The 27339-nt window shown below is 38.2% G+C and overlaps 5 protein-coding genes across 7 annotated transcripts in view; 3 read left to right on the top strand and 2 right to left on the bottom strand.

Annotated features, from left to right (window-relative positions):
* Positions 1 to 2565, top strand: part of LOC134676270 (uncharacterized) — a 94640-nt gene extending 92075 nt beyond the window's left edge. For all 3 annotated transcript variants that reach the window (XM_063534639.1, XM_063534637.1, XM_063534638.1), the window contains one exon: positions 891 to 2565. In XM_063534639.1, coding sequence (XP_063390709.1) covers positions 891 to 1083 — 193 coding nt within the window. In that variant the 3' untranslated portion in view covers positions 1084 to 2565. The remainder of the gene's footprint in view (positions 1 to 890) is intronic.
* A 5831-nt stretch (positions 2566 to 8396) lies between these two features.
* Positions 8397 to 12794, bottom strand: LOC134676263 (zinc finger protein OZF-like). The gene is made up of 4 exons (XM_063534620.1): positions 11808 to 12794; positions 10669 to 10802; positions 9777 to 9888; positions 8397 to 9159 (listed from the first exon to the last, which is right to left on the bottom strand). The coding sequence occupies exons 1-4, from the start codon at positions 12723 to 12725 to the stop codon at positions 8947 to 8949; spliced, it is 1377 nt and encodes a 458-aa protein (XP_063390690.1). The 5' UTR covers positions 12726 to 12794; the 3' UTR covers positions 8397 to 8946.
* Positions 12795 to 13083: 289 nt separating this feature from the next.
* LOC134676069 (BRCA1-associated RING domain protein 1-like) lies at positions 13084 to 14863 on the top strand. The gene has a single exon (XM_063534353.1). The coding sequence runs from the start codon at positions 13165 to 13167 to the stop codon at positions 14722 to 14724; it is 1560 nt and encodes a 519-aa protein (XP_063390423.1). The 5' UTR covers positions 13084 to 13164; the 3' UTR covers positions 14725 to 14863.
* Positions 14864 to 16074: 1211 nt separating this feature from the next.
* On the bottom strand, positions 16075 to 18933 carry LOC134676490 (H/ACA ribonucleoprotein complex subunit 4). The gene has a single exon (XM_063534874.1). The coding sequence runs from the start codon at positions 18705 to 18707 to the stop codon at positions 17169 to 17171; it is 1539 nt and encodes a 512-aa protein (XP_063390944.1). The 5' UTR covers positions 18708 to 18933; the 3' UTR covers positions 16075 to 17168.
* A 604-nt stretch (positions 18934 to 19537) lies between these two features.
* On the top strand, positions 19538 to 21848 carry LOC134676534 (DNA-directed RNA polymerases I, II, and III subunit RPABC3). The gene is made up of 2 exons (XM_063534921.1): positions 19538 to 19931; positions 20694 to 21848. The coding sequence occupies exons 1-2, from the start codon at positions 19639 to 19641 to the stop codon at positions 20851 to 20853; spliced, it is 453 nt and encodes a 150-aa protein (XP_063390991.1). The 5' UTR covers positions 19538 to 19638; the 3' UTR covers positions 20854 to 21848.
* Positions 21849 to 27339: the final 5491 nt, after the last annotated feature.

Here is a 27339-nt window from a genome sequence, read left to right as displayed (position 1 = left end):
CGATCGAAACGCAACTGTCACTTTCGCACTAATATGGAAGAGTGATAGAGAGATATAAAGCTTTTCGTTGTCGAAGCGATAGCGATTGTAACCTTGGCTAGGCCGGCAGATCTGTGAAATGAACTTGTCAACTTACTTGGAGAGCACTAGATGGCACTGTATTTTTTTATGGAAAACTACTAAGCATCTACGATTTTGTTTTTTTAGGGAACATTGTGTTTACGTTGGTTAGTTATGGAAACTAAAATTTTAATTAAAAAAGTTGTTTCATTATGGTTTTCTAAATTAAATAATTGTGATGTATGTTTTTGCTAATTTCAATATTTGTTTTATCCACTTTGTTACGCTGGATTGCACATTCGTATTCATTTAGATTATACAGGGTTTTACTGACCATGGGTCTTAAATTCCAGGGATCGATTCTACTCGCTAAACTGAGCTACTTTTACTATGGCACCAACCCCGAAATCCCGAAATTTTTTTTTACTTTTTCATACATTTTGGCTGATCAGATGTCGACGTTTTCTATGGAAAAGCCAAAAATATTTCCCCGATTTTAGGGTTGGTCCCATAGTAAAAGTAGCTCAGTTTAGCGAGTAAAATCAAGGCCTGGAATTAAAGCCCCATGGTCAGACACATACTGTATAATATTGAAATAATCACCCGTACTCTAATTATAATTTTGAAAGATCTCTGAAGATACTCTGAAGGTCCTTCTACTAAATATCACTAATTGCACTTTTTTTGCATTTGTCAAAGGATTATCACATTTGCTATTTTTAGATTCTTACTGTCGTTACAAAACACTTTTTTCTTTTTGTAACTTTAAAGCCTCCATACTCTTAAGTACTCCACCACTAGATGTCGCTAATAGTCCTTGTGTATTCCAGGTTCCGCGCCTGCCTGAAGCTGGCCAACACCTCCATGTCCAACATGGTGGGCAAGCTGTTCTTCAACGTGGTGCAGACCAGGTGCTTCGTCCTCAAGCCGGTCAAGTCCTGCACGCAGCGCTCCTGGTGGGGGCGCTGTCTGCGGCGCTCGTACACCAAGCGGGCGTATTTGAGGGACAACATGCCGTATTAATAGCGCCATCTATTTAGAACATGAGTAATTTATCGAATTTAAACTGTTGTGAGACATACTAACATTGAATAATTTTACGGTTTATTTTACGTCTGTTAGTGCTTGAGAAAGGAGACCTAGGCTCCCCGAAACATGTCGCGCGAGTGACTAAAAACAAGTGAGTCTAAACCGTAAAGTTATTCAATGAGCAATTTATGATTGTGCAATCAGCAGCAGAATTTGGTAAGCGGGCCAGGTGTGCAAAATGATCTTGACGCGACTTTATTGTTAAGAGAATAAGAGCGTGTCAAGGTAATTTTGAACGCCTCGCCCGCTTAGCAACTTCTGCTGCTGACTGCACCAACGCCATCTAGCGTTATAGAAAACTACAATGGGATTTATGTTTGATTTGTGACATAATATAATAAAACGAGCACTCCATAAACTTTTATGGATTATACCACGTCGGTAACAAGCATAAAGCGCTCCTGGTAAGAGGTTACCGATGCCTATGGACGAATTTTAAGTGTGTTACATGAGCAACCCTTTGAAATACTGTATACTACTTTTTTGAAAAACATCTATAGTCCATTCTATAGCCGGAGTTATTGAAACTGAAATTTTACGAAAATTCCTCTGAATCCGCACAACATGATGTATTAACTTCCCCACAAGCCCCCAACGAGCAATGCTCGGGCAAATTAGTTGGAAGTATTTTAAGATGACGCTAGATGTCGCTCAATGGCTTAGAACAGCGACATCTACCGAAAGAGTTACTAGATTTTTAAGGAGCGCCTCATTAAAGTGTGTAGAGAAATACATCTACTAAACAATACCATAGAGAAATAAGTAAACATAGAGTGCTCACTCCATACATCAGTTTTATTACCGGAACGTTTATTATTTTCGTAGTCGACATCTACCGTTATGTAGCGGACACAGACAAAACATCCTCCAGACTGAGCATAGTCGCGCTACCCCCTCTGCCACGCATATGGTAATTTTACTCGATGTTCGAGTCGAAAGTGTCTTTGTGTGACGTCCGTGTCTTTGAACGGACCAATCACGGCACGGGATTTCGCTCACCTCGTCCCGCGCACCCCCGCATTTTTGGCATCATCGTTTGCATGAAATAATTGCTCTAAACTCGGTCTAGAGGATTCCTAGTCTATGGTAGCGGATTTATCTTACTTATTTATTTCTCTATGCTATATGATGCTATGGACTTTATGTATGATGAGGGTATAGGCGTTAACCGCACTATGGTCCCTTTTTGCTAAGGGTGAGACTATAGTCTAATAAAACATGGTCTTCTCTTCCCAGAGTGACACAAGCCTACGTCACAATAACATGGCCGCTATATATAGCGCTATCGCATATTATCATATAGTGCTCGCTGTCTCATGATGACGTAGGCTTGTGTCAGTCAGGTGACCTAGAAAAGACGGGAAGAGAGTACCAGGCGGAGTATATTATTATCCCACCAAAAACATAAATGTAAAAAAAGGAGAGCCAAGTTCAATACAAAAATTATGCTTGGCTGTGGGGCTCGCCGCAAAAAGAATGGAGATCTAAATGAGTGCCACTGCCAAGTTCTATGCAAAATCCAAATATGTATTTATAGGAACAAAATAACATTATAAACAAGTATTAAACTCTATTTCCTTGCTTTATTGGATACCTATAACAATTGCTGTTATTTAAAAAAATGTGAGATCTTAAAGTAGGTTAGATTTGACTTGGCCAGTTTTCATTATATCAATCATTTTATATATATTGTAATTCTGATAAAACCTGGCCAAGCCAAATCTAACCTACTTTAAGATCTCACATTTTTTTAAATAACAGCAATTGTTATAGGTATCCAATAAAGCAAGGAAATAGAGTTTAATACTTGTTTATAATGTTATTTTGTTCCTATAAATACATATTTGGATTTTGCATAGAACTTGGCAGTGGCACTCATTTAGATCTCCATTCTTTTTGCGGCGAGCCCCACAGCCAAGCATAATTTTTGTATTGAACTTGGCTCTCCTTTTTTTACATTTATGTTTTTGGTGGGATATCAATACTTTTTGTAAAGAAAACTAGGCAGGTATTGAGATTTAATGTTTTTTCTTGTGTTTCCGCTGTATGGTTTTTACTTCTGTTCTTTGTATAATTATGTGGTACCGCGCGCCGCCGACGACACACCGTTGGCCGGTTGTTTAGAGCGTATTACAAGTTTTTTGTATGGGGACACCACTTATTTTTTGACTAAACTTTATTTTAATATAGCAAATATAATAATACATATATTGGGGTAGTTTCAAATATCTGCTTATAACGGTTCCAACGCTACAAAAAAAATGTTTTTTTGTATGGGGACCCCCCCTATTTTTTAACTTTTTTTTATTTTCAGATTTTTTCCTACGCTTACACACAATAACCGAGCTGGATTCCAAATTTCATCCTTCTAGGTCATCTGGAAGTAGGTTAGGTTTAGGTACTTATATCAGTCCCAATAAAAAATGTTTTTTTTGTATGGGGACCCCCCCTATTTTTAAACTTTATTTTATTTTTAGATTTTTTCCTACGGTTACACGCAATAACCGAGCTGGATTCCAAATTTCATCCTTCTAGGTCATCTGGAAGTAGGTTAGGTTTAGGTACTTATATGTCAGTCCCAATAAAAAGTGGTTTTTTTGTATGGGGACCCCCCCTATTTCTTAACTTTATTTTATTTTTAGATTTTTTCCTACGGTTACACACAATAACCAAGCTGGATTCCAAATTTCATCCTTCTAGGTCATCTGGAAGTAGGTTAGGTTTAGGTACTATAAGTCATAAGTCAGTCTTAAAATTTACGACTTTTTGACCTTCATACCTTTATAACCGTTTGAGCTAGCTTCATGAAATTTGGGCTTCTAGATATCCTTATGGATATAATTAAACACACGTAGTTTTATGTGTTTACGTCAAAGATGTTTTGAGTTATAGAAGGGTCAAAAGTGGCACCAAGTGGTTCGTGTAATATTACACTCGGCGCTGGCTAGCCAGTTCCTTTGCTTGAACTTGGCTTGACACGCTGCCGCGTGTCTAGATACCATGGGTGAGACCTCTTTTATCCTCTGTCTCTTTCACTCTCATTCCTATGAAAGAGACGAAGCTCTCAAACGGGGCCGGTATTAGTTCCCATTTTATTGTACTTTTGTTTGTAAATAAAGTAGGCTTTAATACGGACAAATGTGATTTACTTTAATATTGTTTTTAATATTATTCGCGGTGGAGAATCTATGAAATCTCGTAGTTTTAGATGTAATATAATATAATAATTATATGTATGAGAAGGATGTACTGGGCATTTTCACGAAATGCTGAATCTGACTGAAGATTTTCTGTGTGTGTGTTACATGTCGTATTAATCATTTTTGTAGATGACAGCGCCATCTAGGCCTATTTTTATTCTGTTGTCGATTTTATTTTATACAATGTGTATGTCCTAAAAAATCTTCCACAGAGTTATGAAAATGTATGGTATTTTCGTAATTCCGTGGTAGCATTATATCCATTTTTTGTCCTAAATTGTGCTTTCATATTTATTTAACCCAGAATGAAGAGCTCTTCAAACTAGCCATATTGTATCAAAATCTACCAAAAAAATAAGACAATGAAAATCGGGCCATATAGTAAACTCTCTGAGAAAGTGAATAGTAAAAATGTAACTGTAATCACGAAAATGCCCAGTTGTATATTAATACATTTAAAATGTTGAAATAATGCTGTAATAATTAAAATTTAACTCTTGAAAAATGGAAATAAAATCTCGATGTAAAACTACCTGCAGTATTAAAATTGAATTTTCGATGATAGTGTTTTTTTCTTTAAAATCTGAATGTGAAATATAAATAGATACTCCAGTAGTTGTAATAAGGTATTACGTAGGTATATGTAAATAATAAGATTCTATGATTGTTTAGGTGATTAATGTTTATTTTATTGTGAAAGGAAATCAGACTTAAGTATGTATAAGTTTGGTAAACTTAAGAGCGTCTTCACTGTGTCCAATCCCATATTGAATGTCAATTATCTGTGGTGAAAAACAGCTGCTAGAAAATGCCATCAATCCTTTTATTTTGGCTTGAATTCTTTCTTTTGAACAATAATACCTAATTAAATGTATAAAAAAAATATAAAAAGGCACTTTTCATATTTTGCTTCTTTGTGGTCGCTGCTAGGGGCCAATTTTTGAAATTCCAGCGCTCGATTTCGTCACTCGAAAAACTGTGGAAAACAGTGAAATGCTAATTTTTGAATTGGGAATCGAGTGGTATTGACCACTCGTTTTCAATTCTATTAGTAGAATTTAAATGCCGGGTACTGGAGATATTATTAAACGAAATACACGAAATCAAGCGGTCGAAATTCAAAAATCGGCCCCCTGTCGGTGGTATCTGACATCCGATATCGGATCGGACAATGTGAAAACACTCTAGGCGGGAGCAGAGATAAGTATATTAAAAATAAAAACTGACATTTTACATTCAACTCCGCGTTATTGTTATAGATGGAGCCACTTACACTTAAGAACTAGATTTTAAGTAAAGCGCCATCTAGTGAGCTCCGTGAGAGTTAAAATAGACTACTGCAACATTGCGATTGCCTCCTTCCATCTACAACAATGGTGAGTGACTCTGCTACGAGATTGTCACATTGACAGTGTTTATTTTTGCTTGTCTCTGGTGGATGTTAGTATGTAATGAGCAAGTTCCTCTATTCGACAATATATTCGTACGTAATTGTGTAGATCGTGGATTTCTTAGTAAATGTACTTACTAATAAAATAATAATGGAATAAGTGGGTTTCGAAATAAGAAATAATTCTTACTGATTTACCCTTTTATTCATAAACGCGCTACAGGCCTCAACTAGCTAATAATCGGTTGTCTTTATCTATCATTGTGACGTATGTATTTGTAAGAAAGGGAAACATAATTTAACTATTCGGGCCCGTAAACTTTTATGAATAAGGAGGTAAGTATACAGAGTAAATACAGATTTAGTGCATAATTACTTCGCAAAATATTGCTATGGGTAAAAAACATCGATTATAGTTCGTTTTTTTTAGCATTAGAAATAAGGTAAACAATCTTGATGTCTTTTAATTGAAAAACACATTTTAAAAATAAGTTACGGCAAATATGTAACAATTATGAATCTAATACAATTACAATCATTTATATTCTTCTGCTTTCAAATGTGATGGTTCCCGATTTTTAAAAAGCGTTTTTCAATTAAAAGACAATACAAGATACAAGAATACAAGATCGCTTACCTTCTCTCAAGTTCTTTCTAATGCTAAAAAAACGAACTATAGGTAGTCTGCATGACCTTCTATTTGACCTTCTAATATTAATAAAAAAACATTTAATTCAAGCTTCAAGGCTCATAATAAGTTTTAAAATTGTTACGTACCAAAAGCGTTATATTATAGACCTTTCGAATACAGATGTAGTGCATAAATTATTTTCGATCGTATTTTCACGGAAACGTACGAACGTGTCTTGCTATTTCAGACAGTCTCGGTACAAAAAGTACTGAAGTTGACTGAAGTAACATGACAAATACGAACGTTTCCGAGAAAATACGATGGAAAATAATTATGCACATTTAACCACACCGTAGACGCCCCTCTCAGTGAAACGGTCCTAGATTTAAATTAAAAGATATTTGCATTTTAAAGAATCAACTGCGCATACTAATACTAACCCAAGTGATTTGATTTATTGTAAAAATGTAAATACGTATTTATTATGTCAATTTTAAATGAGTAACGAAAATGAGAAACAGTATAATATTTAGTTTGTGTCTAAATCAAATTAAAGAAAGGCTGTTTATTAGTGTATTGCACCCTTTAACTTTATTGTACCAAAACTTTTGCTCCAACTCTAAACTTACTTTGAGGCCCACTTGCACCATTCCGCTAACCCGGGGTTAACCGGTAAACCTGGAGTTACCATGGTTACCAGTACAATTTGACACTGGGTTAACGGTTTAACCGCTTAACCCTGGGTTAGTGGAATGGTGCAAGAGGGCCTTTAGTGGTGTATTTTTAGTCCAGATTTTTGTCTCAATCTAAGCATATCTAAGTTATCAACCAATAAAAACTAAGACATTTTTTGTACAGCAAATTGTGTAGAGTCCCACCAAACAAATTCTGCAGCGGATTTGATAGCCTACGCAGTGTAAGTGTTATGTATACGTCATAATTTCCTAGAAGTTTGACGTTTAAAATGACACTTGCACTGCGTGGGCTATCAATATCGCTGCAGACTTTTTACGGTCTGACTATATGTGATACAGTCAAAGAATTTAACTACCTACGAATTTCGTACTTTGCCACAGTGACAATATGTATGAGGTCTCTAGCGAATTTCATATTGATGGTCACTGTGACAAGGTAGGAAATGGGTCGGAAACTAAATACTAGAGATGCACCGGATATCCGGTTACTATACGGTATCCGGCCTATCCGGCGATTATTTTACTATCCGGCCGCATACCAGATATAAACATTGCTAGATTTCGGAGTAAACAAATTGGATTTAAGAATCAGACACGGTCATAATCGTACTTGTTTATTATTTTAAAACAATATAATCATTCCACTGACTTGCACGCGCACTCATTTCGAACCTAGAAATGAGTCCGCACGAATGTTTACTACGAAACAGGTCAAACCATCAAAATGCGCACCTGAAAATCCGAAATGTAGGTACTTATAGTTCCGCTGGCGAATATTCGGCGGCTGGATACCGGATATTCGGCCGATGGTCAGGCCGAATATCCGGTGTCCGGTATCCGGCCTAACAACTATCCGTTGCATCTCTATTAAATACTTTGAGTGTCGTAGGAACATGCAATTAATTTTAAAACAATTTAGCTATACACGGTGGCCAAAAAATAAGTGCATTCCCGTTACCAGGGAAGTTTCGGGTTGGGATTATACTGAGCAACTTTTACTTTGGAACCAACACGAAATCGTGAAAATAAAATTTACCCTCCTATAGAAAATGGACCAGCCAAAATGTATGAAACAGCCAAATTCATTTTTCGCGATTTAGGGGTTGGTCCCATAGTAAAAGTTGCTCAGTATAATCACAAAACCTCCATGGCAACGGAAATGCAATTATTTTTTGGCCAGTCTTTATTATAAATTCGTCTCTATGTCTCTGGTTATATTTTTACATTGTTTCTCATTTTCAAACTAATCTCGTCGTGCATGTTGGTAGCTCGCAATAAACGGTTAATAGAGAATTTTTATTTTTACTCAGTTTTGAAAATAAAAATATGTGTAAATTAAAAAATGTCTTTATTCATTTAATCATAACTCCTTTCCATAAATAATTTCTAGAATAAAAAAAATAAGCGAAATGGAGAATTTGAATATCTTCTCGAGGAAATTACAATCAATAATAATTAAAAATATTAGGCATTCCCTTTCTCGCACATAATATGAACGTTTATAGTATCAGTCAATATAACAATAGTATATAATCTCATTAGCTAATCAGCTATTTATTTAAAAGTCTTTTTACAATTAATATACGGTGGCGCCATCTATTGCTGAGTAGCAACACAACTGAGTTTAAGCATTAAGTAGTGGGCCCCGCAATGCGGACAGGGGTGTTTGTGAAAGATAGTGGTGCCATCTATGACCAAGTAGCGTAACTACAATACCTTCAACAAACTATCGACCTTATCGCCCTCGTCACTAGGTTCATTCTCGCAGTGCTTCGCCGTCAGATGTCGCTTCAAGCCCCGCTTGCGGGAGTAGTGAGCCCCGCAATGCGGACAGGGGTGTTTGTGAAAGATATTAGTTCCATCTATGACCAAGTAGCGTAACTACAACACCTTCAACAAACTATCGACCTTATCGCCCTCGTCACTAGGTTCATTCTCGCAGTGCTTCGCCGTCAGATGTCGCTTCAAGCCCCGCTTTCGAGAGTAGTGGGCCCCGCAATGCGGGCAGGGGTGGGTTTGCGAGCGGTGGTGGGAGGACTCTATGTGCTCTTCAAGGCTCACTTTGTAGCCGAATTTCTTGTCACATATTGTGCACTGAAAATAAATGTACAATTTAAAATACTTGCGCACGAAGGGATCCGTACCATCATAGAGTAATATAAGTAAAGAAAGGGAGGTAACTCCATACATCAGTATTCTTACTAAAACGCGAGTTATATCGTAGTCGACATCTAGCGTCATGTAGCGGAATTTATCAGTACTGCTAGTTGACATTAGATGTCGCGGCGAAAAACTAATGCTCAACAATTTTCAGCTAATATTATAATCGGATTAACTGGAAGTCTATTTTCAACCCCGTCACTGCTTACAATATTAGTTGTAAATTGTTTTAGTAGTACATTTTTCGTCAGTAGCTACAGTTGTGACATCCGGTGTCAAATAGGGGTACTGATAGCTGATAGTGCCTTAACGTTGATGTCGACTGCGAAATAACGCGCGTTTTGGTAATAAATCTGATGTACGGAGTTACCACCCTTTCTTTACTTATGGTGCTGGGGAGGGGCTCATAAAATATTTTAAATTAAAAATAGCATAAAATATTTTTTATTAGACCAGTGGCTGGTCAAGTATTTTTTCCATGACGTCAAAAAAATAACTCAGTTGTATGAAAATCAAGGTCTACAATGCTTCACCACCGATCTTTGCTATACCTGGAACTTCTTAAGTCCGAGATGACGGCGGCGGTGCGCGCGCAAGTTGGAGCTGGAGATGCAGCGCTGCGGGCACATGTCGCAACTGTACGGGCGCTCGCCTGTGTGTTTCCTGAAATAAATAAATAATAACATAGTGTGCAAATAAATCTACAGTAGTGTGCAGTATAATATTAGTTGTAAGTTATTTTAGTGGCACATTTTTAGGGTTCCGTACCCAAAGGGTAAAACGGGACCCTATTACTAAGACTTCGCTGTCCGTCCGTCCGTCCGTCCGTCCGTCCGTCCGTCTGTCACCAGGCTGTATCTCACGAACCGTGATAGCTAGACAGTTGAAATTTTCACAGATGATGTATTTCTGTTGCCGCTATAACAACAAATACTAAAAACAGAATAAAATTAAGATTTAAATGGGGCTCCCATACAACAAACGTGATTTTTGACCAAAGTTAAGCAACGTCGGGAGGGGTCAGTACTTGGATGGGTGACCGTTTTTTTTTTTTGCTTTTTTGTTTTTTTTTTGCGTTGTGGTACGGAACCCTTCGTGCGCGAGTCCGACTCGCACTTGCCCGGTTTTTCTTCAGTAGCGACACTTGTGACATCTGGTGTCAAGTAGCGGCGACCGAAAAGTCTAATGCTCAACAATTTTCAGCTAATATATAAACGGATTAACCGGAAATCTATTTTCAACTCCTTCTGCTTCTAATATTAGTTGTAAATTGTTGTTCCATAAAATTTTCGTGGGTCGCCACTGGAGAGACATCTAGTATCGAGTAGCGGTACTGATAATTCCACTACTTGACGTGAGATGTCGACTACGAAATAACTCGCATTTTGGTAAGAGAACTGATGTATGGAGTTACCACTCTTCTTTACACAACAACATGCTAACCTTATGTGGACAATGAGTGAAGATCGCTGTGTAGACCGGAAGCCGCAGTGTGGACACACATGCTGCTTAGTGCCTGTGTGTGTGAGCTTGTGTTTGTGGAGGTAATCTTGTCGGGTGAACACGCGTCCGCAACTCTGTAAAATAAATCATATTCTACCTTTATAAATCACAGAAGAAATAATAGTACTACCGTACAGAAAGGACACTTCCTACAAACCCGAAGTTTGACAGCGATTCAGAGTCGAATCTTGCTATCCCCTTCTAATATATGGCACTATCCCTTTCGGCTATTTAGGGTTGTCAAAATTCAAGTGATTATCTTATCTGTGGTCGTGCACGCAAAAGGAAGTTAAGTGGTGCCAACCCTAATAATTGCTCGGAGCAATGCTGAGCCGAACGGAGCCGAGTTCGACCGAAGTCAGGAGTGTCTCCCCACTGCTTTAATTCTCAACATACATTAATAAATTTTATTTTATTTCATTTCAATTTCGTTTACTCAATTCAGACAGTAAAAATTTGCTTGTTGTTGAATGTTCAGAAGATAAATAATATAAATTTAAATCCAAAAAACCAGCCAAGTGCGAGTCGAACTCGCACAAGAAGGGTTTCGTACCATTACGAACGCCAATAAATCATGTTTGTTGTATGGAAGCCCCATATTTATTATATTTTGCTTTTAGTATTTGTTGTTATAGCGGCAACAGAAATACATCATCCGTGAAAATTTTAACTGCCTAGCTATCACGGTTCATGAGATATAGCCTGGTGACAGAGAGGCAAACAGACAGACAGACAAACTCTTAGTAATAGGGTCCCGTTTTTACCCTTTGGGTACGGAACGTTAAAAAACCACAATTGATAATATTATGTTGCCAATAATTGATATTTGATACTGATATTTATTGAAATCAAATTTTACAGCATTACGGCTAATAATGGGGTTGGCTGGTCAAAGTATTAAGCAGATGGCGCCATCATAGCTTGCCCCGCCAATCCCTAGAATTGTGACAAATTTTTGTTTTTTTTAATGCTTTGGATGCCAGCTCTTTAAGCCAAAGCTCATAGAAAAAGGGGCAAGCTATGATGGCGCCATCTATGCAAACCTTTGACAGTTGCCAACCTCATTCAAAGTCACTTACTTCACAAACATATTTCTTTGCCGTCTCATGTTCTGCAACATGCTCCTTCAGGCCTTCTCTGGTCTTAAATGAGATGCAACACTTTTTACACTTAAATAACTCCTCTGGCAACTCTATAGCCACATTTTCTCTATGGTCCCTCATGTGGGCTTCATACGTCCTTCTCTTCGGAAGGCATCGGTCACACAGCGTACATCTGTACCCATCTTTTAAACCTTTACAGAAGTTTATTTCATGTCCAATTCGAGTCTTACGGCTTTTAAAGCGTTTCTCACAACCAAAACACTTGTAAAAATTTCCTTCTATTCCGTGGTTCTGAGAATTGTGAAGAGAAAACTGCTCTACAGTTTTGAAGTCTAATCTGCAGATGTTACAGTAAGTAGGTGATCTTTTAGATTTGTAAGTCTTTTTTAACTTAACCTTCTTTTGTTTATTTATGTTTTCACTCGAGTCTGACTGCTGGAGTGACTCTAGAAAGTCGTCAAAAGATTCGTCTTGATCTAACCCTGTAGGGAGCTCATTCTCTACTTTTATGTAACATTCGCTGTTGTTAGATGACTTTTCGGCAATTTCAACATAATTCTGTAATATTTCCCGAAGTTTTTTGTCAGTTTCTAGACAGAATTTCTTGAATTCGTAAAACCGTTTCACCTCGTCTCTGCAACCTGTACAAACTTTGTTGGGCCGGCATTCGTGAGTTAAAATGATGTCCAGACAGTCTCGTATTTGATCAAATAGTGGAATACTGTATTCTGTTTCATTGTCCTCACTTTTACACGATAATTCTTGAGTGGCATTCCTTTTCCAACAGAGACGGCACACGTCTTCCAACAAGAAATATTCATGGTTGTAAATATCACCGTCCAGTGACGCTACAGTATACATAGTGTTATATATACCACTTCTTACAGTAAACATAAAAATAAACAATATTGAATAGAATTAACTTAAATAGTAAAGAAGTAAACAAAAAATACAAATACGCTGCTGTCGTCAAAATAAAATGTCAAACGTTTCGGTATTGTAAAATTTATATTAAAAAAAAACATTTATCAGAGTTTAAACTTCTCTGTTTGTTTATGAAATGTTAGAAAATAGGTTTAAATAACTTGTTTGACTTATTTCTGTTAAATTAACAATCTGAATTAAATCTTAATAGATCTGAATAAAATAATCAACATTTACTTGAAGCACTAACTAAACTGAACTAAACATGTATTTTTTTTTGTCACCGTTGTCACTGTCATTTATTTGTTTCTTTGGTTTGGCATTTGTTTTCTGTGTTGGTTGTGTTGTGAATTTTCCCGCTCAAGTTAAATAATTATTTATGGGATATATATGAAATTCCGTGCACAAAATGTCTAAAAAGGATTATAATAATTTGATAAAGGCTCTAGACGATATGAACAAGTGTTTATTTTGTGTAGAATGCCATCAATTTTGTAAAAATCCGGTGACGTTAAGCAAATGTTTTCACTTAATATGTTCTGAGCATTTCCAAGATTTATCGCACTGTCCCAAGTGTAAAGTGTCTCTAAATGATTGTAGAACTTGGTCAAACGATAAACTGAACGATGCAGTTGACGCCGCGAAGAACTTATCGACAATATTCGAGCTTTCGAAAGAGAATACTTCTTGTTATTCTGTTGAAGAATCTCCAGCTAAAAAGTTCACCGAATCCTTGCCAGACACTCCTCTACCTAATGTAGAAGCTCCAAAACGTACCCCCGCCGCTAAACAGGATATCTTGAATAATTCAACAATGTCTTTGGCTTCCAATGTATCCAAGTCAGGCAAAACGACAGAGAAACGAAACAACAAAGGTGAGACTGCGTTACATATCGCCTGTAGACTGGGAAAAGCTGACAAAGTAGCCAAACTGTTGAGTGAAGGGGCAAGTACGAATACTAAAGATAATGCCGGATGGACTCCATTGCATGAGGTGGTGCAGAACGGACGGCAGGACTTGGTTAAGCTTTTACTTCGGCACAATACACTTGTCAATGTCCCAGGGCAGGGCAATGAGACTCCTCTACATGAAGCCATCCGTTACAACCAAATAGCTATCGTTAAAGACTTAGTCGCTCATGGAGCTGATATCAACGCTAGAAACTGTAAAGGAGAGACTCCTCTGACCCTCGCTACTCCTGAGATAAAAGCAGTTATTAAAGATATTGCTGAGAAAAGATTTATTACAGAAGACAGTTTGGATTCAGATTTTATCCAGCGGCAGATTGAGCTGGACCGAGAAGATATTAAGGTTTACTGCGTGTCACATTCTCGCTCCATTACCACCAAGCTGAAAGTTTTAACAAAACATCACATCAACCTCCATATTGAACAGAAATTCAGTAATAAAGTAACACATCTCATAGTTGATGCTGAAGATGGCATCTGTGACTCCAGCCTTGAAGTCCTACAAGGCATTGTCAACAACCTGTGGATATTAACTACAAAATGGGTGACTGCATCTACGGATGATAGCTTAGCATCCTTTGAAGAGTATGAAGTGCTTGGTGTAGGCACAACTACGTACAGAGGCCCAAAAAATGCTCGGTACAACAAATATAAGCAACTGCCTGGTATTTTCAATGGCTGTCACTTTTACTTCCATAGCTTCAATACGAAATATAAGATTTCGGATAAGATTGAAGTAACTAAAGCCATTTTAAGTAAGCTGGTTACGGATGCGGGAGGAGTAGCCCTCAGACGAGCTCCAAACCCAGAGTCAATACCGGAGTCAGAGAAGTTGGTGCCATACCACGCTCAGAGAGACGGCAAGCTGTACAACTGTTCACATTACATTATATACAAGGACATGTACGAGCCACTCTACAACATGGCACATCTGAAGGCGCTGCCCATCGGCTGGCTCATTGAGTGCATTGAGAAATACCAGCTCTGTGAGCCTTGGTGAAGGTTGGGCATAAGAATCAGTTATTTTCTGTTTAAGTCTGTTGAAAAATCACAACACTATTATGTTATTTTTTCTTTATTACGTTATTGTTTCTTCCATTAAGTATGAGTTCATTAATAAATAATCTTAAGAATTTGAATTTTATTTTTAAATGCAACTACTATTTTCTTTTGATACCTTTAGATAAATAAATAAATATTAGGGGACATCTTATACAGATCAACCTAGCCCCAATACTACACTGTCCATCTAGACTATCTAGAGTTCTTGGCCAAGGCCACGCGGTCTGATGGGCTTGTCGGCGACTGTCTAGCTAGGGCTTAAGCAAAGCTTGTACTATGGGTGCTAGGCGACGAATGGTGACATACTTATATAGATAAATACAGCAAAGGAGACATGCCAGATGTAACAAAGTTACAAGTGTAATTAATGGCTTCAATTATAGTGTGGACTGCGAGCATAGTGAAATAATTAGTAAAAATAATTTTGAAACGCACTTGCTATTGTCTTTCTTTAGTGGGTTTCCGCGCCATCTAGTGGCGAGTAGAATTATTTAATGAGTTCTATAGTTTATTCACTAGATGTCGACACACCCTATTGCTATTTTGTATGAAACATGTTACAATCAGGACAGATATGGCCGCTAGGTGGCGACAGCGCCACGCGCGGCTTATGGCTAGCCACCAAAATTGGTGTGGGACGGATGTACTTTTAGCTACCTGTATCAAAGCGACTAAATCGCGGAGTGAGCCACGCCTGCCTCTAGGCGCTATTTATTATGTTATGTTAGTCAACTATTGGCGAGAAGTAGCGCAGGACCTGTCAGAGGCCAAGTCTCATTTTGGATCACTGAGCCAATGGAGTAAGCATTCTAGATTTCTATGTATACTTTCGACTCAGCTATTTTTTTTTTCTTAGCCTATTTGTGTGTCCCACAGTCCCACTGCTGGGCAAAGGCCTCTCCCCTGGTTTTCCATGACTCCCTATTTTTAAATAGTAGACTTTTATATATACCTCCTCTGTCTGTTTTTTTTAAGAAGTAAAAAAGGTAACTTATTTATTTTTGGGTCAGATAAGGCCCCCCCCCACATCTAGCGTCTTTCGAGCATCGGCGTCTGGTCAGCGCTATGGAAAATGACGTCGCTGCGCAGTTGCGTCGACGTTCGGCCTTAGGGCCCCCCGCATCTAGCGTCTTTCGAGCGTCGGCGTCTGGTCAGCGCTATGGAAAATGACGTCGCTGCGCAGTTGCGTCGACGTTGTGTCGAGCGCGGCCATACAGTTGTAGACGCCGACGCTCAAAAGACGCTAGATGTGGGGGGGCCCTAAATGGATGGGTATGTAAAACAAGAATATATTTTATACATTTTAATGTTGACCAGTTTAAAGATAAAACTTACTCCAACATATTCCTTAAAAGCTAACTTAAAACTATTAACTTCTCAAATAAAACACTTCTGACTTAAAAATACGCGCCTACAACTATTTGGGGTCAGTAGAAAAATGCAAAACCCGTAGCATAGGAATACGTAGCGAATTTGTCTAGGAGTATGTGACGTTTTCAACTAAAAGGTACCACATTGTCGATAAGGTTGATTTCAAATTGAAGTTTTATAGGAATATCGCCTTATTGACAACCGACAATAGTACCCTTTTAGTTGAAAGGGGCACATATGGTCATATACCTATTTAATTGGAAAATTTCAAAGTTATTGATAGTCTCGCAATAATATGTAAAAACTCTTTTCTGTAGATCAAAAATGGGCCAAGCTTGCTAGATTATTCATTCATTGAAAACATTTACTATTACATACAATGTCTAGCACTGGTACTGGGCTATAACCGCGAAAATCGAAGTTCGCAAATTGCGGGCATTTTTCTCTGTCACTCTAATTACGCCTTCATTGGCGTAAAAGAGAAAGATCCCCGCAATTTGCGAATTTCGGGTTTCGCGGTAGCCCCACTGGATAAAAATGAAGTCAAAGTGGTCAAATAGGTAATCTAACTTTTGAACTGCATATAATGTTTCAACAATTAAAATAATTTTCTTTAGGTTCCAAATGCAAATTATACTTATACAATTGCTTCTAGCATTTTTAAGACTATTCTATACATTTTTTGAAATTAAAGCACTCTAAATAATGTTTTAACAGCTTAAAAGTTACATGGACTTTCAACATAGTAAGACCATTTCATTTCATTTTGATTACAATTACATAATATGGTTCATTTAGTTAACAATCTTAATTTTAACTAAATGTTTTACAGTAAACATTACAACATTACAATCATTTCAGGGCCCGCCGAAATATAATCCCTTGGCAAGCAATGTTTAAACTGTCACAGACAAATCTGTATCTCGGAGAATACAGCTGATTAACAAAGCTAAATTAGTACCAATTGCATCTGATTTCACTATGATTCTCACTGACTTAACAAAATAGTCCTCATTCCTCTTCCCTCTCTTTTTGTTTGTCCTTCTTCTTCTTCTTTTTCTTTTGTTTCTGTTCTCCATCCTCCGCCACCTCCATTGTGGTGTCGGCAGCTTCCGTCGTCTCTCCCTCGGCAGTTTCGTCTAGGTCACGTTTCTTTTTCTTCTTCTTTTTCTCCGATTTCGCTTCAATTGAGTTGGTAGTGTCGTCAGCGTTGGCGGTGCTGGCTGTACGCTTTCTGCTGCCCTCCTCCTCTCCGTCTTGAGCATCAGCTCCGTTTTCTTTCGCTTTCCCCTTATTATAGTCCTTGTAACTGTTCAACCATTCCGATGGAGTGTTTTCATTAGGTTTGCCAAATTTATCTAATTTCCCTTGCTGTATTAGCTGCTTCTTCTGGGATGCCTTTGGACCGAGGCCCCATTTGCGTGGATACGTGTCCCTCTCCATGATAACCCGTTTTAGCTTGGCAGCGACTCCGTGGTCACATGACGCCATTGTTGATGTGGTCATTAACGCTACAGCTAAAGCGATGGCTTCTCCTTTTGTTGTTACTATAACAATTTCCTGGTCAATTTCTATTCCATCTTCGTACCTTAAAATACCAGGTAGAAGGACTTTGGCTCCGTAACAGATAGCATTGACGGCACTGTCTTTCACAAAGATCCTCTTATGCGCTACTAGGAGACCTTCAAGAGGCTTGATGACTCTGCGAAGGTAGGTCTCATCTTTGTGGTTTTCATAAGCCCATTGAGCGTCTAAGATATCATGCATAGTGACCATGCCTTCTCCTTCTCCCTGGATGCCGGACCGCACTCTTCTGAGCTCAATCATCTGTCCTCCAACTCCCAGCATGAGTCCAAGATGGACGCACATCGTTCTGATATACGAGCCAGCCTCGCAACTGACCCAGAATACTCCAATGTTTCTTTCAGCGTCAAAGTCAAGGAGTTTGCTGTCGTACACTGAACGGACACGAAGCTGTCGCTTCACGGCGGAGATTAGAGGCGGACGCTGGAACAGCGCGCCTCGCAGCTTCTCTAAGCCTTGAGTCACTTTTTTGATACTCTCCACAGCTGAGTGAAGATTGAATACGGCCACGTACTCCTTGCCGGCGTTCTGCTGCGACTTCACCAGCCGCGTCGCGCGGTCCACGCACACGATCAGACATCCCGTCACCTTGGGGTCGAGCGTGCCCGAGTGACCCGTCTTTTCCACTTTCAGAATACGTTTTATCCATGAAACTACCTCGTGGGAGCTCGGATTACTAGGTTTATCGACGTTTATGAAGCCAGACTTTATGTAGTCAGTGATAGGGCGCTTCAGAGGCGAGTGTCCGAACGGCAGCGGCGTGTAGTGGTTAGTCCGCACGTTAAGACGATCGAAGTTTTTCAGCAACAGCGGCCAGTACGCTGTGTCTAGCTTCTTTACATTCTCGGAGGGCTCGATCTTAAAGTCTCCGAGCTTCTGAAACGCGCCCAATGACACGGTATCCTTGTTTTTCTTCTTCTTTTTCTCGGACAAAACGTCCGGACCGGGTTGAAGTACTTCCGTCATTTTGGACGAATATAATATGCGCGTATATTATTCACACGCGGGAGCGTCTTGGCACACTAAAAAAAGTAACCCACGTTGGGTATTTGGAGCACTTGCGTCGTTCACTGATTAAAACGCACACAATAACCCAACACGTGCAGCGTTTTTGGGTTAGAGGTTAGCTTGAAAATGTTTCCGATGTTTTTTTACGACAAATGTGGTGTACGCACTTGGCATGTATCGTATGGCAACACTTGAGGTGCGTTCACATGTAATTCTTTGAATTTATTTACTATCATTATTTTTACCTACCTACAGTGACTTAAATGATGTTTGATATAATATGTACTTTATTGAAAAATGCAAAATAATGCAGCATCAGTGTTACAAATGATATTTAAATTTAACTAATTTACAATATGAACGCAGCCGTAAAATGATAGTGTTACCATAACAAAGAAATATCTCAAATATAACGTTTTTTAGACAATCTATCTATTTTTATAAAAATAAAAGTTGTTTCTCAAAATAAAAATCTCTATATTCAAAGAAAATGTAGCACTCAGTACTTACTTGGCTGGCACTGACATTGAGCATGGTCAGTCGGCGTCATGTCGGCATGATTTTATACTTGGTCAAGCAGATCTTGTCAGTAGAAAAAGGCGGCAAATTTGAAAAATGTAGGGGCGAAGGGATATCGTCTCATAGAAAATTTGAATTTCGCGCCTTTTTCTACTGACAACATTTGCTTGACCATCTATATATTTCAGATTTTTGTAGCGGATTTTCAAACGTAGCAAGCTGCAACATTAATGTAAATAGAAAAAAAAAATAAACGTCAACTCAACGTCAAAAATGTCAAACTGGTCAAACAATTTGGCATGAGCTTTCCAGTTTGGCGGCGGGTTGTTTTCTCGGCATTTTATAGCAAAACTAACACAAACACCACAAAATGGCAGGTGTTCTATTCGAAGACATATTCAACGTAAAGGACATGGATCCCGAGGGCAAGAAATTCGACCGCGTCAGTCGTTTACATTGTGAATCAGAGTCATTCAAAATGGATCTAATTTTGGACATTAATTCGTGGATATATCCGATGGAGCTGGGGGATAAGTTCCGGCTGGTGCTGGCGACGACGCTGCGGGAGAACGGGTACCCGGACGGCGGGGAGTGGAACCCGCTAGACACGGAAGGAAATCGCGCGGATAGCTTCGAATATGTCATGTCAGGCAAAGTTTATAGGTTAGTTTTGTATTGACAAATCTAAAGTACTAGTTTATAGAGCAGCGGTCGGTAACAAGCGGCTCGTGAGCCTCCCTGGCTATTTTGTATGTAATATTGAAAAACGACAATGTGTGATAAAATCATAAATATTACGAGTAACAAAGTGCGGCCCGCGTCGACTTCGTTAACTACTATGTGGCCCTTGGGTGCTAACATGTTGCCGGCCGCTGTTCTGGAGTAATGGTAATGCTGGAATAAAAAGATAACTGTATAGTACATTTTTTGCCATTTTTTGTGTAATGGTACGGAACCCGAGGAACCCGTTCGTGATCGAGGCCGACTCGCACTTAGCCAGTTTTTTTCTTTTGATTTATCTATGATACAGGCAAGCCCTAGTCATAGAGAAATATAGGTAAGAGAGTGTTCACTCCAGACGTCATGTTTGGTACCAAAAATATAAGTATTTTCACAGTCGACATCTAGCATCGAGTAGCCGGAAAGTCTTATGTTGTTGAGATTAGAGTTTCCAGTCGGTGCTACATCTATTGTCTTTTGACAGTACTACTGCTGCTACTTAAAGTACAGATAATTCCGCTACTCAATGCTAGATGTCGACTATGAAAATACTAATATTTTTGGTACCAAAACTGATGTATGGAGTGAGCACTCTTGTCTTATGTATATTTCTCTATGCCGTAGTGTAGGAACCGGCTTGGTATGATAATGTGGAATATATTGTCTTATTCCACATTATCATACAGAGCTCTTTAATATTTTCAGGATAGAAGGTGACGAGGCAGCGATGGAGACAGCGTCCCGCCTGGCCGCCTACGTGTCGTTCGGGGGGCTGCTGATGCGGCTGCAGGGCGACGCCAACAATCTCCACGGCTTCGAGGTCGACCAGCACATGTACCTGCTTATGAAGAAGCTTGCCTTCTAAATGAGTCATAAAAGTCATAGCTTTTATGACTCATTTAGAAGCTTATACTTCGTTTTTGTAGCATTAGCAAGAACTTGAAAGAAGGTAAGCGATCTTGACATGACTATTAATTGAAAAACGCTTTTTAAAAATCAGTAACTATTACTTATGAAAGCAGAAGAATATAAATGATCGTATTAGATTCATAATTGTTACATATTTGCCGTAACTTATTTTTAAAATGTGTTTTTATTTAAAAGACACATCAAGATTGTTTACGTTATTTCTAATGTTAAAAAAAACGAACTATAGCATAGGGTCAATGGCCGATTTCTTGAGGTCGAATTTTTTTTCGTCAATTTTGATGTACTTTGTTGGATAGTTTGAGTTTGACATATTCAATTTCACCAAATTTTGACAGTTGACATTAACGCCTTGGCAATAGAGGTGTGTTCAGATATTTGTGAGAACCTTGGCCGCTCCAATATATTTGATGGAGACTGTACTAAAATAACATATATTATATTGTTTTAGTACATTATTTTTTGTGAGATTCGGATAAATTTTGGCTGGTTTCAAGAGCTCCTAATTTTGGCATATGCCAGCCAGATGGAGGACAATCACAACTGGTCCCAAACAAAAAAAATTTAATATTCGGTTGAGTATGTATGTATGTCACATTATTACACATAAGTTTGACAAAATAGGCATAAAAAAGTAAAAGATGTAAGTATATGTACAAAGGCGAACTGCCACTTTTCTTTGTAACTTAGAGGAGCATTTTTAAGACTTATATTGTGCAGTGTTCTGTGCAATGTAAGTCCCCTATTGGGAACTCATCTATTCACCAAATTTTATCGAATAAAAAAAAATTCGACAACTTATTAAAAAAATGCCCGAATAATCTAGGATATCAATACGAGGTTTAGTTAAACTATAAAATCTACTTATCCTTGTGTGATCCTCACTTTATTTTGTAAGGTTTATATAATAATTAAATGGTATATTTTTATTTACTGTTTGTTTTAATCCCCCGGTATTTGGAGTCACAATAACATAATATGAAATTTGAAATGAACATTCAAGTAACATAGGCATGTCATGTAATGTTTACGTCGAAATCGAGGACTACTAGCGCCACCTAGTAGTCTCTATGTGAACTAAACATAGCTTATTCATGTATTTGTAAATGTTCGCGTTACCCATGCATTAGTATTAAAAAAAACATGACTAAGTGTATACAAAGTGAATAGATGATTACACATATCGGTAATATATATTATATCATTTACCATTCAATCATTTTTTTTATTTGATTACAGCGCCCTCTCGTAGCGAGTAGCATCACACCTACGATACATATCCAATTTGATAGATGGCGCTAGTAGTCTTAAAATGTAACCATTTAAATTGGTTCTACATTGTTCAACTCTACAACTTAAATCAACACTTAAGAGTATTTCTTGATTTACAGATATACAATAGAATATTATAGATTATTCTACTGAAGTTGTACGCGTGCCTAACCACATGAGGTCTCATGCCCGCGGTAGTGAAATAACGAAGGGCGTAATCGTAGCATAATGTTTGCTAATGAGGGACTAGCGACGCCTTAGCGACGCCGCTAATTATAATGTAGACATTTGAAATCTAAGAGGTTTTATATCAATTCAATTGGAAAATATAAAAAAAAAAAAACATAAAAGTATCCACTATCCACGATTAGAAAGAGTAAACTTGTTATTATAGCCGGTCAAACAGCTTTGTCAGTAGTAAAAAGCGCAAAATTCATTTTCTACGGGCCTAGAACCTTTCCTGCATACATTTATTAAATTTGCCGCTCTTTTCTACTGACAGAAATGACTATAGACAGACTATATTATGTGCATAGAGAAAAAAAGTACTATATTTCTCTATGATATGTAAAACTCAATCAAAGGTTCCACGTCGCTTACCGCAAGGACGACATTTGCTTGTATCTTTATCCTCTAGCCGCCGATACGTCAAACATTGCCAAACAAAATGAAATTTTATTTTGTCAATACAAAGTTCAAATTAGAATGGAACAGGAGACCTTTTTATAGGTCTCTGGGCGGCTAAAGGTTATACAAATAACCTGTCAAAACGCCTCCATGTCAAGCACGAAAGTGGGACTTTTTGTTTGGAAACGAAACGACACATACCAATGTCCAACGAATAATTTGCTAGATGTCGCTATACGCAGGTTAGATCACGCAAGCGTTGTGTTTTTCCAGTTTATAGTAGAGGGTAGGTTTAAATGCGTTCGCTTACCTTTATTTTAATAAAAACACTTTTTTATTTTATTATTTTTTGAAGGACACGTGCTGTTGTTAATATTAGCGACTGGCGCGTTGTCTTGTCTTAATCCATACCCTTAAGAGCCCATCAACGTGCACACTAGCGCCACTGCTAAATAATCGTGATTATATAAATTTAAGGTATTTAAATAAGCTTTTGGCAAAAATTTCATTTTTGGTACAAACTTTTATCGGCGACTGTACTTTTCTTACGACAGACAAGTAATACTCATCGAAACAATTCTAAAAACCCCTAACACAATTAGGTTGCGTTGTTTCATCACAGAATTCCTATGGCCACCTCCTGTCTCCATCATCGATCAGCTGGATGGTACCATAATATTGCATTGTCATCCGATTTATACATGCATGCAAAATTTCAGCTCAGTCGGAAACCGGGAAGTGGATCAAATTTAACTTGCAAGATTTGATTACAGACAGACAGACAGACAACGGTCTGGTGAAACTAAAAATAAAAGCTTGTAAAAAAGGGGGCCGCTACGTAATGTATTTTGTATTTAAGCCTTTTGAAACCTTTTGAATACATCAAACAAGTTTTTATGTTGCTAAACCCAAGTCGACATCTAGCGTATCTTTGCATATTTAGCTTGGACTCTGTATAGTGGCACTAATACACTTCGTCACGTCAAAGTCTGTGCAGACTGACGTGTAAGCACATTTTTCGTGATTTAAAAAGTCAAGCGGCGAGCGCGACGCGCGCCACGCGCCGCTAACGAGCGCGGGGTGGACGCTACTTAATTGGGATTGTTCTTCGCTCGTTAGGATCGGTGACAGGAAATAACAATAGGTGAGGAGTCTATTCATAAACATTTATATGTCAGTAATAACAATAAGTAGGTATAACTAGACTTAGCTCACGAGATAACCCCCATGTAGGATGTTGACTTGACGATCATTGTTCCTATAGTCGCGTCAGCGAACGGTCTCATAGCGAAGTCTCGACCAACACCTAGAGAGACTCTCGCTGGGTGGTTGGATCAAGGGTCAGATGCAAAAGGCCGTAATTTTGGACACGGCGCGTATAGTACGTCGATTCCTCACTCTGCGGCCCTGACCACCGGCAGCTTGAACCCTGCCCCGCTGCCGGCGGCACCCTAGGTTAGGTTTTGTATTTTTTATTGTTTTGTAAGTGTTTTTATATTTTACTTTTATATTCATATTATAAAAACCCTAGCCTAAGAAGAATGATGAATAAAGAGTAGGTACATACAGTATGTGACTGAAAGAAAATCAATTACTAAAACCCGTTAATGTTTAGGTACTATACTAAGCAACTTTTACTATGGGACCAACCCCGAAATCGCGAAAAAAAATTGACTCTCCCATAGGAAATTTCAACATGTGACCAGGCGGCGTAGCGCGGTGGCGTTTTTATCCCTTGTCACCATACCTGTCACTTTCTAACAAGTATGTAAGTGCGAAAGGGACGGACATAGTGATAGTCGATAAAAATGGAACCGTGCTGCGCCCGCAGGAATTGGAAAATGTATGAAACATCTCATTTTCTTCCGCGTTTAAAAACGTTATGTTTAACGAAGATATTGAAGCTTCAATTAATACATACTGTATATCTAAAACTTATTGCCTATTAAAAGTTTTCAGCGAGTGACTTTAGCAAGAAGTAATTATGAAAATGAGTATAACCGTGCAAAAGTCAGACGGAGCTGATGCGAGTCGATGAGAAAGGGGGGAGGGGGGTTAGGGGGTGGATGGTTACAGTTTTCTCATTAAAACTTTGTCATTTAACTCACCGGAGACTATTCTATACCCTTTTATTGTCTATGGTGTTAATGCGTTGCATAATAGGTATAGTCTGTCAAGCCATTTCCGTCAGTAGTAAAAAGCGGCAAATTTAAAAATGTAGGTGCGAAGGGTTATCGTCCCATAGAAAATTAGAAATTCGCGCCTTTTTCTACTGACAAAGTTGTTTGACTGGCCAACTATAGGTACCTTTTTAGGGTTCCGTACCTCAAAAGGAAAAAAAAACGGAACCCTTATAGGATCACTCGTGCGTCTGTCTGTCCGTCTGTCACAGCCTATTTTCTCCGAAACTACTGGACCAATTAAGTTGAAATTTGGTACACATATGTAAGTTTGTGACCCAAAGACGGACATGTATCGTAAAAAAATGAATTTTAAACATGGGGGCCACTTTTGGGGGGTAAATGAGAAAATAAAAAAATAAAGTTTTTCAAACTATATCGTGTTACATAACAAATAAAAGAGCTCAATGTGAGAATCTCAAACATATTTTTTTTATAATTTTAGAATAAACAGTTTAGAAGTAATTCAAGAAAATAGATAAAAAATGACCATCCCCCCCCCCCCTTTATCTCCGAAACCACTGGGTCTAAAATTTTGAAAAAAATACATAAAATAGGTCTTTACCTATAAATGACAAGAAAATCTATTAGAAATATGTAGTCAAGCGTGAGTCGGACCAATTACTTGGTTTTTGATCCAACCCCTACGGGTATTTTAAAGGCAAATCACTCGCGTTTCACATATATATAAACAATATATTGTTAAAAATTTTGTAATGTACGGAACCCTTGGAACGCAAGTCCAACTCGCACTTGGCCGGTTTTTTTAAGTGATTGCTAACTTGGCACATTGCAAAGGCGCCCTATCTTAGGCCCCGCCTCGCTGATCTGCTGGTGATCGGTAGCAAACAAGCATACGTCCCGCCTGACGGACCTACAGTTTTATTTCGTAAGTAAAAACCTGTTACAGAAGTGTCAATATCCTCTCAAACAATGCATTCGTATAAAGTTTATAATAAAAAATACTTTAACAAGTCAGAGTCACTCATTTACACGCCAAATTACGCTCGAAATGCCGCGTGTCGCAATACTCGCAATAGCCCCCCGTGGTGGGCCGAGGGGCGAAAACTCGGCGAAAATTAGTTCAATCAGGTTCAATCAACAAAATGGCGGGCGCGATTAACATTAGTTGCTGTTTGTTCATCTCGTTAATGTTCAGGCATATTTATTAGGAAAACATATGTTTAATCAATGTAGGATTTGTATTTTGATATATGTTTACCATTTCGAATTGGATACACACATGAACACATACAAATACATGATTATTATGATTATTATTTATGTACAGTTAAGACATGAAACCGTAATATACCTGTTTAATTAATATTTCGGCTGTATGGTATCAAAAATTTTAAATGTGAACATGTTTAATATTGAATTCTATGTATATTTCGTGTTAGTGAATTTCAATCCCAAATTTTTTAAAAATCAAAAAGACAGCTATGTAAGAGAGAATTACAAAAAAAAAACAGAAAAAAATGAGACGTTTCTCAGTATATTTTCATAAAATATCGTTGTTTGTGTCATAAAATGCATTTAACAATAAATAAACCTGAACACTTAATTTATTTCAGTGTAAAACACACAAAGAAATCTGTAAAATTTATCACCTATAATACTGTCTGGTTCGCGCCATAACAATAAATTAAGAAAAAATACTGAAAGAGTCAATTTACGTTCGAAATTCAAAATTTAAATCGCCTGGAATCTATTGGCGGCGCCGCGGCCAATGGGAGCGGAGGAGGCGGCAAGAGGCAAACGTCAGATGGAAATTAAGTGTTTTTTTTAAGAAACCCGTTTCCCGCGTTATGGCGGGGAAATGGGTATTTTATTCAGATTTACTGCGCATTTGTTGAAATTGTCGTTGAGTTGAGAAGTTACAGTTATTGTCTATGGTTTTTAGGATTCCGTATCGAAGGCTGTCTGTCGGTTCGTCCGTCTGTATGTGGGCCGTATCTTAAGAACTGTATTGTACCTAGGGTTTACACTTACAAAATATGTAATAGGTATGTTTTTATTTCTATTGCCACAAGAGAACAAAAAGTAGCGGTTAAAAACTTCAGTGTAGAATAATATGGCAGACAACGAAGGCCGCAAAAATATCTGACACGATCTTATTTGTAGAGCCACAAGAGCGTGTCTCATATTTTTGCGGCCTTCGCGAGTTACATATTATTGCAGGTGACTGTACCTATGATATGACTATGGTCATATCATAACTCTGTTTGTTCTAAGTTCCCGTAGCGCGAACACACACCGTACACCACATAACACCACCAGTAACATTGGTAAGATTTTTACCGCGCTAGGTAAAATAGTTCGTAGAGCCTCTACGAACTATT

This window comes from Cydia fagiglandana, chromosome 24 (assembly GCF_963556715.1).
Source record: "Cydia fagiglandana chromosome 24, ilCydFagi1.1, whole genome shotgun sequence".
In the NCBI taxonomy this organism is placed as follows: Eukaryota; Metazoa; Arthropoda; class Insecta; order Lepidoptera; family Tortricidae; genus Cydia; species Cydia fagiglandana.
The sequence above is the reverse complement of the archived record's forward strand: the minus strand, read 5'-3'. Positions and strand labels throughout refer to the sequence as shown.